The sequence below is a fragment of the Eupeodes corollae genome, chromosome 3 (genome assembly GCF_945859685.1).
Source record: "Eupeodes corollae chromosome 3, idEupCoro1.1, whole genome shotgun sequence".
Taxonomy (NCBI): domain Eukaryota; kingdom Metazoa; phylum Arthropoda; class Insecta; order Diptera; family Syrphidae; genus Eupeodes; species Eupeodes corollae.
In genome coordinates, this window is record NC_079149.1 from 108,032,999 (window position 1) to 108,044,449 (window position 11,451).

Here is an 11,451-nt window from a genome sequence, read left to right on the forward strand (position 1 = left end):
AGTAAATATTAAAACTTCGAGAATCATTCTAAATCGATGAAAACGTTGTGTTAATTTAGTACAACACACACAAAATTCGATACAAATCAAACTGAATGCGTTCATTCACTTAATCATCTAACATCTTCCTAATTACTTTTTTAAGAAAACCATAATAATTACCTTGCAGCTGCCGATGAAACAAGAAAACAAGTTTCACAATTAGTTAGAAAGAGACAGACATATAATTAAAAAAAGACAAATACATGTTTCGCCGACGACAAGACGACGGAAATCAAAGCCACCATTGAGAGAAAATCTATTCATCAATTTAATTCGCATTTGTTCGCCGCGTTATCTATCTTGTGAGTTATATTTGTTCTACATAAGTTCTCAATAAAATAATAACCAAAAAGCCGATCATCCACGCGCTAAATAAAAACAAAATACTCATTCTTATTTAAAAAAGTAAATAAATAAATAATTTCAATACAAAATCATGGATAATATTGAACATCTGTACAAGTGCTATGACATTTTATCGGAGGCTGGTGAAAAAATCAAAGAGGTTCGTGTAGATTTTTTTCGAAGAAATTTCATATTATTTCCATTTTGGAATTGTTTTTATTATTTTTTGTTGTTTGTTTTACTATTTATGAAAATTTAATGTAAAAATAAATTTTTATTTACCAAAATTTAGCATGAAAACGAATACAAAGATATTTTAAAAGCCGTCAAAGGATCGTCGAAGGAAAAACGTTTAGCGTCTCAGTTTATTGGCAAATTTTTCAAGCATTTTCCTGAATTATCTGATGCAGCTATTGACGCACAACTCGATCTATGCGAGGATAATGATATGCAAGTAAGTAAAATATAATTTTTAATAAAATGAAAGAATGAGAATTATTAAATTGATGTGTATTTTTGTTAGATTCGCCGACAAGCTATTAAAGATTTACCTAAACTTTGTCTGGATACGGTTGGAATAACACAGAAAATAGGCGATACCCTCGCTCAGTTGCTGATTCTCGATGACCCATTAGAATTACAAACTGTCAACGCATCTCTGCAGACTATTTTGAAGGTAAATTTTATAAAAAATTTAAACGAAATTTTATAAAATTCACTAAATTGTTTTTATTTTATTTAAATTAGGTTGATGCTAAAGGAGCTCTTCAAGGAATCTTTACACAAATCGCTTCGGGTGATGAAACAACACGGGAAAGATGTTTCAAATTTATTGCTGCTAAATTATTTACCATGGGATCTGAAGTGGTAACAAAAGAAGTCGAGGAATATCTCATTGATGAGATAAAGAAAATTTTACAGGTGAGTCGGTTGTTTCACATCTCTCCATTTTATTATTGTCCTGGCAACTATATTGAACTCGATAACAATCTTATTTGTTATGCATTATTTATAGTTGGTAAAGATAAAGTCAAACTTTGGGTTCTTTTGTACAGATTTAAATTTAGTAAGGATTAAAAAAAGTTAGCATATGATAGTGGATATAATCCTTTTTCACGTTTCCGTACATAACAATTAATTTGGATTTGTTGATATAACTTTTACGAAAACTTTTGATAGGAAGGGATGTATTGAAATTAGTGTAAAACCATGCTCATTTATTGGAATAGATAAAATCTTAGCCATTTTCCACTCACTGTTAAAATCTTAGCCATTTTTCACTCACTGGGAGTGTTGTTTTTGTTTACAAGTCTTAAATGCTTAAAATATACTGCAAAATATTACATATCGTCTGCTTGGAGGTAAAAGTCACTAACCCATTAGCGCCCGTATTTTTGTATGTTAAAAGTTTTTTTATAATATTTGGTCAGAGTGTTGTAGTTTTTTTTGGAAATGCCCGATGGCTTCGGTGGCATTTCACTTATCTGCTATCTTTTGATTTTCGCTAAAAACGGAAAATATTTATTGAACAAAAAAATCAAATTATGTTACAATAAATCAAATAAAGTTTATTTTCAAAAGAATTCACAACATTTCTCATTAAAGCCAATACAGAGCTAAAGTAACCCGGGTTGATGTTAACTCTTGAAGCCCAAGTTCTTAGCGTAGTCACAGCTGGTAAAGGATAATTTCTTTTTAGTAATAACCTGTAGGCCTTAGGCCCACTTGAATAGATGGCGATGGCTGAAGAAATGTCATTCACTTCCCATTTAATCCTTTTGCCATTCGCTTGAAGCTTCGTTCTTTGACCAGGCGCAAATATGTTATCAATGCATTTACTTTCCCTTTGGAGCATCTTTCCTTCCGTACCTAAGCAGCCACACTTTTTGGATTTTTTCATCTTTCGGAAAGCGAATATCGTTTGATTAATTTCTTTTAAGTCTTTTATCGTTGCTACTATTGCATCCGAAAAGAACAGAGCACCATTTTAAAACAATTTTTAAAATATTATGAATTTCCTAATCAGAAAAAAAAACAGAATTCTATAAAAAAGAAAACAAACAACTGACGTAAAATTGTGTGAGGAAGATAAGAATAGGGAATGTCGAGTGTCATACCGTTTATTCTATATACCTTGCTCTCCACCTACTATCGCTGGATCAATTGTTTATGCTTATATGGTTCGATGGTGTCTCTTGTTGTTAATGACTTATGTTGTCTGTTAAGCCTCTTTACCTCTTCCGTTAATTGTTGGTTGGCATCAGCCACTAACCTACTAACTACTGTCGACAGTTCTTCTGGAGTCATTGTCGTATTTGTGGACTTCCTTTGTTATATTTTTCAACAACTAGAATTCCTATTTGTACCTGATTTTGTTTAATTTTCTCAAACTACTTCGCATATTTTAACAAGAATATTTTGTTAATTTGAAAATACAAACTATTTTTTTTCTTGTTGGTTCAAACGCTAACTATTAATCCGGCTCGAAGGACCAATGAAAGAAATGAAAAACACGTCTCAATTCTTGTGAATGTTTGTTTCAACTCAAAAGAAATACTCTTCTAGCATTTCGAAGTATAAATCTCCCACTTCTATTCTGTTATATTTGGAGAGTTTTTTATTATACCATATTTTGTGTATACCAACTTCTTCCAGTGCTCGAAAAACGCTGATTTTTCTTTTAAATCGGTTTATTTCAAGGTCTCGAGTTGCTGCTGCAATCTTTTTTAAATCCATGTTGATTTGTTGATTTTCTTTGGAGGTGTTTTTTTTGGTCGCCAGGTTGACCTAGCCGTGCCTCGACTGTGGCACTTTTAGGATGTCATTCAATTGATTTAAATTACATTTATAACATATCTTATGATGCTTTTTTGTTCACAAACTTTGTTAAGTCACGTTTACGCTTGTTAGTATTTAGTTCTGACAACACTGTTTTAATTAATGATTAGTTTCTTTCTAAGTCACTTACCACTGGTGGGGGAAAACTTAAGAACAACCCAAAATCTTTTTGTATTGCTTAGAATTTTCTATGTTTTTTTTTCTTATGTTGACTGAGCTCAATTTCTGTGCTCAACACTGTTTAGTTTTTAACCAAGGCTTTTTGTTTTAGTTTGATTTTCTATACCTTCTGGTAATTAGAAAATACAAAATATTTTTTCTTCTTGGTTCAATCGTTAATTATTAATCCGGCTCGAAGGACCAGTTAAAATATTATTGGGAAGAAATAAAAAACACGTCTCAATTCTTGTGAATGTTTATTTTAACTCAATTGTTCTTAACCTACTTGCAACTCTCTATACCAACTTAAATCTAAGGAACATGAGATAATATACTACAAAAAATAGAATACACCTTTCCAACGGATGCTATCTTTGGGTATCTGTGTGTACACATGTGTTCCTATCCTATCAGTATCTTATCCTATGACGCTACGCTACGCACTATTACAAGATTATTTTAATCTCTCTTGTAGAAATGCGCTGCTGCACCCATATTTGGATCATGTTCATTTATGAACAATGTATGTATATGTATTATTATACTTTCTTACTCTTTTTTCCCAAGATTTTAAGTTGGGCTTTCGGCTCCTCATGAGCTTACTTCCCTGATCCGTGGGATTCAGGTGTTGATGCAGGTGTTTTGGGTCTGCAGTCTTTTGAGTCGTTCCGTTGTTCCCCTTTGGTGGATTTTAAGTGCTTGTTTCCTTGGTCCTCATGGCTGATGGATACTTCTTGATTTTATCCTTCTTGGATGGCTTGTTGTCCGTAGTCACTTTTTAACGTTGATACAATTTAATTTAAGTTATTACTTTAATTTTTAACACTGCACTTATTTAATTCGCGTTAAGTTATTAATTTTACTACTTTTTAAACAATTTAAAACGAGTCCCTGCTCGGGCGCCAATTAATGTTCGCTATGTGTATTTTATTAAAAAAATTATTTTTATTTTAAAGTTATTGAATACAATTCTTTACAAACTAATGGTTAAGTATTAATGTGTAAACTGCTTCGGCGTTGGAATCGATCTGCCTATCCTCGATCAGTTGCAATTCCTCGATGGTTCGCTTTGTGGTCGTTAAACATCCCTTTTATCTGTTGGCGGCTTGGGTCGTAAGTATTTTAGTTTTACGACGGCCAGATAGTTATCTTTTTTTTTTTATTATAGTTCTTCAATGTTTTATGACTGTCTGAAACCTCTCTTATCAGTTTGTGTGCGATTTCTGTTTGTCCCGTCTGGTTGCCATATGTTAACTCATCATACCTTCTATTGGCTTTAGACTTCCAGGGCCTTTAAATGTTAAACAGCCCCAAAATATGACTTTGGCGCCAACTTCCTGAACACCAGCTGCTATTCACACCCTGAAGTAAAAACTTGTCTTACCAGGGTTAATTAAACTATTTCTTATCAAAACCTTATCGTCATGTGTTGTTGTTTTGCGTTTCAACGCTTACAATGACCCCTCCGATAGAATTAAATTGATACAGCGACCTTGTGTTGAGCAATAATCCTTGAAACACTAGATTTTGAAACTCCAACGTCCCCGCATTTCTATGTAATGCCATTAGTTAGCAAATTGTTTTAATACTCTCAAAAGTTTATTCCTTTCTTTATTTTACATACAATACAATGAAAATTGACTGTTCTTTTCGCCTTCTACTTAAGCGTGCCAGTCGTTATTTCATTTTTGTTTAAATCAATTGGGAGATATCCTATTGGGAGATAGAACGAGCAATCTCATTGGTTAGCTTCTGTTTGACAGCTCGAAACGAAAAATAAAAGGACATTTCGTCGCTTTAATGCAAAACTAGTCTGAGTCACAATAATAAATTTTGTCGAGGGAAACGATTTTAAAACTTGAAAATGTGTTTACTCCTAACATATTTAATGAAATTAATCAGAGTCGTTGTTGTCCACCTCTATGGCATCTTGAGGACTAGCACCTTCTATAAGATTCTCGTAGAATGGGTGATATATTTAAGGAATAACTTTCTCCTGACAAAGATGCATAAGATCCTTATACTTTAATTTTTTGTATTCGAATTTGATTGTTTCTTAGCGGCACAAGGTTGTAGATGTCTAAGTCTTGGAGAGTTCCTCTTTTTTTCTCTATTGTGTAGATGACTTTCATTTCGCTATCAAAGGGGTATTTGAAATTTATTAAGTTGGGATTTCTGGGAATGTTAGAACAACTTTAATTTTGCTCCATTTAACGTTGTTTCCTTCTTCAACTTTTTTCCAGTTTTTGGTTGTGTCATTAAGCATTTTTTTAGGTCTATAATGTCCTCTGCATATATTTCTTTAACCATATAAGGCTTAGTCTTGCAAGCAGTTCGCGCAACATTATACCACTGGTCCGGGTAGTAAATAGGAACGTTTTTGGTGGCTCTTTCTATCACACTATGCATCGAGTCGCCTTCGTTTTGTGTGTGACCAGGCTCTAGGAAACTGTGCCTTATTTCTATCTTGTATTTGGCTGTGCAGTGCAGTTACAAACAAAACAAGAACCAGTTTCGATTTTGTCCGCTGCAGTTGTCGGAATAAAATCTAAAACTTTTTTTTCCCTTCAGCAGCTTTGGTTTCTATGAAAGAGAGCACACAGCTTCCTATATCACGAGCCATTCTCGATGCTATAGCTTCATGCCACATAAAGCAAAAACCTTGACGGGAACCAATGTCATACACAGTTAGATTATAAGTAGACAGCTTGCGTCTGTAATGTAACTGTGAGATTTTGAGTTTTTGGCGACAGAAGTGCTTTTTGCAGGTCAAAAGCAGCAACGCAGAAATCAGGAAAACTTTCAGATCGTAGTTTGTCTTTGTTTTTCTCGTTTCTTGCCAGTTCTTTAGCTTTAAGATGATTCGTCATAATTTCTTCCAAACTTTCTTTCTCTTCGCCATGTGAGTTTTTAAATTTGTTGCACTGATCACATTGGTCTTTTTTGGGTACATGGAATGATAAATTAAACTTATTCATAAAAATTTGGCAATACATGAATAAGGATGTCTTTTGACGGATGTTTGTTTTCTCTTTGTACATTTCATGCAGTTTTGTTATATTCAGTACAGTTGGCAGATACTCTCTTTGTGTGTTGGATCTGCAGAAATGGCTTTCTACACTTTGAATGCTATTAATATGTTCACGAACTGAAGCTTTTACGGAACTCGGAAGACGAGAGTTCAGATTTACGCGTCCGCGCTTGTCTTCATCTACTACAATGATTCCTTTTTTAAAAGTTTTATTTACCACAGTTTTAACCATTTGATGGCTTATAGATAGTGTATTTATATAAAATGTTTGGCACACTTTAATTTTTTGATCAGCGTTGGCATATAGTAATAATACGAGAGATTTCTTCTACTTTCGAAGTTTTCTTCATTACCTGAAGTCAATGGCCTTACCCGTCCTCTTTTTTTTTGCTGAACGTCAACGTATTTTGAAATATAACCTCTCTGCCGATTTATGTCTCCCATTTTCCAAAATTCATTGAAAATCTGTTGTCTACAAGCTTCTTCGATTTTAAGATGGCATTTCAGTCTGCATTTTTCACTGCAGGGAGGTTTCATTTTTCGTTCGCAAACTATTTCGTTTTTACAACTAACGTATTTTTGCCCACTGTTTCTCAAAGCTTTTCGTTTGTTTCGAGTCCATTCCGCCTCTTTGCGAACGCGCTTTCTCGAAACCATAGAATTTGACTCATCTGGAACTATGTTCTGCGTTTTCCTCATTGGTGGTATGTTGATGGCTTGTGAAGTCTTCTCTGGAAATGCTAACTGAGTTGTTTTCATTGTTTGTTGGATTATGTTCGCTTGCATCATTGTCATTATTATTAGATGAGGAAAAACTGCTATTCGAAGGGCAATAATCAGAACCATCATCTGTTTCAAACGCGTCGCCCTCGTCAGTATCTACAAAATAAGAATTTTTTTTTAAACTTAAAATAAAATTATCCCATTTCAATTATTGTACCATGTTCATGTTGGTTTCCAGAACTGAGCTCATCTATTGCAGATTCTTCAACTGTAACTTGTTCTAATGGTTCTAGTTCCGTCAGTACTTCAAAAGAATCTTTTAATATATTTAATAATACAAGTTATAATAAATAGATTTAAAATTTGTATTCAATACTTGTAAAAAGTTGTTATAAGAAATATTTTTTTTTTTCACAAAATACTCCTACATTATAAGGAATAAACTACACACTTATTTTATTTCAAATAATACAAACCTGTATCACCCCGTCGCGTCGTTTTAAGACTAAACTAAGCATCTTTTGGCCTCTTGAAATGCTGTTGAACATCTTATTAAAATTAATGAACTTAACCTTAACACTTCACGCACTGGCACAACTATCCTAAGTCACTATAAATATAATGCAAAAAGGAACACACATTATTAATTTTCTTTGTGCAATACTTAACTATGTCCTTTTTGTGGACTTAGGCTAAATTAAAACTTTTACACAAAATTATGTTAACAAAATTTACTTTATTAAAGAAATATTCTTAAGACTAACAAATCATGTGCGGTACACACTGCGGTAGGAACCGAACTGCCATCTTGTTGATCATCTCGTTCTCCTCGGAGGTTCGGATGACGGTGATTGCCTGCGGCGTCGGAAGTCATGTATCTAGATATTATCTATTTTTGGGCCTTATCTTATTTTAAGGCTCAAACTTAAAAACTTTTGAATTAATAAAAAAATTGTCTTACTTTCGTATTATTATGTTGAGATTCCCGCTACTGATGTACCTACTTCTCTGATCAGTTGGGTAATGTGAAAAGAGAGGACCTTTGATGTAAGTGTTTTAAGTCTGCAGTGTTCTTTGAGTCGTTCCCTCGTTGCTCAGTTTTTAGATCTGAGTTTTGTATATAGGTTCTCGTGGCTGAAGGATACTTCGTCGGTGTGTTCCTTTCTGTTTTCTCCTTCTCGAATTGTTTTTGTTTGTATGAATTAATTTGTTTTACAGAATTTAATTTACTTTTAATTTAACAAACACTTTTTTATCAATTTAACGGGTCCCTGCTCGGGTGCCGATGAATTTTTCAAACAAATATTTTCAATAAAAAAATGTATTTTACTTAAAATGCAACTTATTACTAGTTTTACAAGTATTGATGTTTATGGTTGCGGGGTTGGAATCGAACACCTCGTTGTGATTGTCGTACTCTCCTCGAGGGTTGTTGCTGATGATGTTGACTTGGGTCAAAAATTATGTAGTTTACGATGATCCCGATCTTATTTCGCGGTTGGTGTCATTTTTCATCCTTAACGTGTCTTTACTTGTTGACCCGTGTGCTTACCATGTGTCAAATTAATATAGACAACTGCTCACTAAAATAGTTTACAATGAGTTAACTATTGTGTTACGATTTGTTTAAAAAAAAATATATATATTTTTATTGATAACACAAAAGATATTACATCAAGTGCAATATATGAAATATTTTAAAACTTAATGGAGACCGAGAGGCACGCGAAGGTTTGTCTAAACTCCTCGAGGGCACAAAGTCGTTCTCTTGCTTGAAGATGTTATTGTTTTAACGAATCCTCGGTTGATTCTTGGATGCTGCCCTACACATTCGGGAAGTCACGAACGCCTTTTTGGTCAAGTGGCTTCTTTGTTTTAATAGTTTCCAGATAAAGTGCACGAAAATTGTATATTGTGCGTTGTATTGTATCATTTGGGTGTGTGGCTATTTTAGGGTTTTTATGTCATTCAGATGTCAATGTTCGCTTGCTCTTTTTATGTGAACGTGTGACATTTTCTATAGAGATGAAGTCTTAAGACATAATGTATGAAATTGTATGATTACTTTTTTTTTTCCTTAAAAAAACAGCAACTAACCTAACTGACTTTTTAACAATTTATTAACCGACTCAATTCTTTCTCATTACAGGATGTAAGCGCTGATGAATTCCATTTGTGTATGAATATCTTAGGAGCAACAAAACTTGGTTCTACAATAACAGGACATACAGAATTAGTTAATTTGGCAACGGAACAAGCCGAACTTGGAGCCGATATCGATGCTATTACAATCGAAGATGAAATTGTTGAACGTTTTATTCAATGTGCAACTCATGCAATGCCATATTTTTCGGTAATTTAAAAAAAAACACTTTTTTTAGTTTGTTTTGTTTTATTAATTTAAAAATTTTATTTCTATAGTCTCAAATCAAATCAACACAATTTGTAGTTTTTGTTTGTGATAAACTACTTCCATTGAGCACATGGAATATGATTGCAACAGCAGTGCAGCAGGATCAAGTACAATTACGTCTCTTGAAAGTATTTGCTGAGATGTGTGGATATTGCGATACATTAGAAAATGCATCTACCAGAATTGATGCTGTATATACCGTTTTAAGGGTAAGTTTAAATTTAAAAATATTTTATTGTTTCAATTATGAAAATTAATCAAATTTTGTTTTTATTTAGGAATATATGCCATTGCCATCATTAACAGATGATGATTTAACTACCCCACCCTCATTCCAATTCTCTCATGCAGAATGTCTGCTTTATGCGCTGCATATGTTGGGTAGAAAGAATCCAGATGGTTTGGCTTTTGTCAACGATCCAGAGAAATTAAAAGATTTTCGATCAAGATTACAATATTTGGCACGAGGAACTCAAGGGTAAGATTGTGATTAAAATTCAAAATATCAAACTTCAATACTAATTTAATGATTTGTTTTCTTTTCTCTTTGTTCGTTTTTAGATACATCAAGAAATTGGAAGAATCAATTAAAGGAAAGGCATCAGAAGAGCTTAAATCCGAGGAACATCAATTAAAATTAACCGCCCTAAAAACAACATCAAATATCAGTTCATTAATTCGTGATCTCTTCCATTCACCGCCAAGCTTTAAAACAGAAATTCAACTCTCTTGGGTAACAAGGAAAAATGTAAGTTCTATCGTTACTATTACCAAACAATTAGAAATATTTTTAACATTCTTTTCTTTTATAGAATAAAATCAGTTCGAAACGACATGCACCTATAACCTTTGATGGCAAAGCAGAAAATGGAAATTCAGATGAGAAGAAACCACGATCAAGCTCCGATCAGAAAGTATACGTCCCACCCTCAGGAAAATATTCGAATAAAGTACAAAATTATGGCTCAAACCGATCAAGAGCACGAAATGGATCAGGCGGCGGCGGCGGCGGAGGTGGCTACAGGAACAACAATCGTCGATCATACAAAAAATACTAGATATAAATATTGAACAGAAAGAAGTTTGCTCGTGTTCAGCGGAAGATGGAGAGGAATCACAGAATAAAAACAAAAAATAGAAGAATAGATAACCAAAAAAGAACATGTAAAGTATTCAAGTCAAACAAAAAGGAGAAAGAGAAGAAGAAAAAAGACAACTTCGGCATATTCTTAAAGGAATCTATTCAAAGACGGTTGTTCTAAAACTTTAACGAAAAGAAAAACTGAAAATTAAACTCATCTTATCGCGATCCGTCGTTATCAAAATTTTTAAATCAATCTCAATTAAAAAATGAAGCAATTATGGAAGACAATATAGAAGACCCAAAGGTAAGATAAAAATTCTATTTACTAACTTGTTGACTCTCTTTTTCAGCTACACCGGGTGCTCTCCTTCATTCATTCATTCATGGGATGACAATTTTGTCCAACTAGCACTGAATCCTTTTTACCTCTTTATCCCTTCTCAAACAAAACAAAAGTAAAAAAAAAAAGAAAAACAAAAAAACGACACAAAAGAACAAAAAAAATTTAGAAAGATGAAAACTCTCTCCGAGCAGATACTTTCAAAGTATTTTTGATCTTTTTTTTTTAAATTCGTTTCTCTTAATTAATTAATTTATGTTTTTTTTTATAAAAAAAATATTCTCTTGCAATAATGAATTAGTATTAAAGAAATATTAACTATAATTAGAGTGTTGGAGATTTTGATTCTCTACGCATTTTGAGATGATTAATTTTTATCTTCAGATTAAATTTTAAATTATATATGAATTAAAATTAATGTAATTATATTACAACAATAAATTTCCAAGCACTTACATGTTTGGAACGAACGAAAA

General features: G+C 33.0%; 1 protein-coding gene across 1 annotated transcript; it reads left to right on the forward strand.

Moving 5' to 3' along the window:
- Positions 1 to 276: 276 nt before the first annotated feature.
- Positions 277 to 11,117, forward strand: LOC129951490 (apoptosis inhibitor 5 homolog). The gene is made up of 9 exons (XM_056063658.1): positions 277 to 547; positions 680 to 841; positions 911 to 1,063; positions 1,135 to 1,308; positions 9,288 to 9,491; positions 9,560 to 9,760; positions 9,830 to 10,029; positions 10,113 to 10,299; positions 10,364 to 11,117. Exons 1-9 carry the CDS (start codon positions 479 to 481, stop codon positions 10,607 to 10,609), a joined length of 1,596 nt encoding a protein of 531 aa, XP_055919633.1. The 5' UTR covers positions 277 to 478; the 3' UTR covers positions 10,610 to 11,117.
- Positions 11,118 to 11,451: the final 334 nt, after the last annotated feature.

Bases quoted from the DNA above. Each gene is read 5' to 3' on its own strand.
- LOC129951490 (XM_056063658.1), top strand. From the start codon at position 479: ATGGATAATATTGAACATCTGTACAAGTGCTATGACATTTTATCGGAG. The intron at 1,064-1,134 runs GTAAATTTTATA...TATTTAAATTAG, and splicing joins CTCTGCAGACTATTTTGAAG to GTTGATGCTAAAGGAGCTCT. The intron at 10,030-10,112 runs GTAAGATTGTGA...GTTCGTTTTTAG, and splicing joins TTGGCACGAGGAACTCAAGG to ATACATCAAGAAATTGGAAG.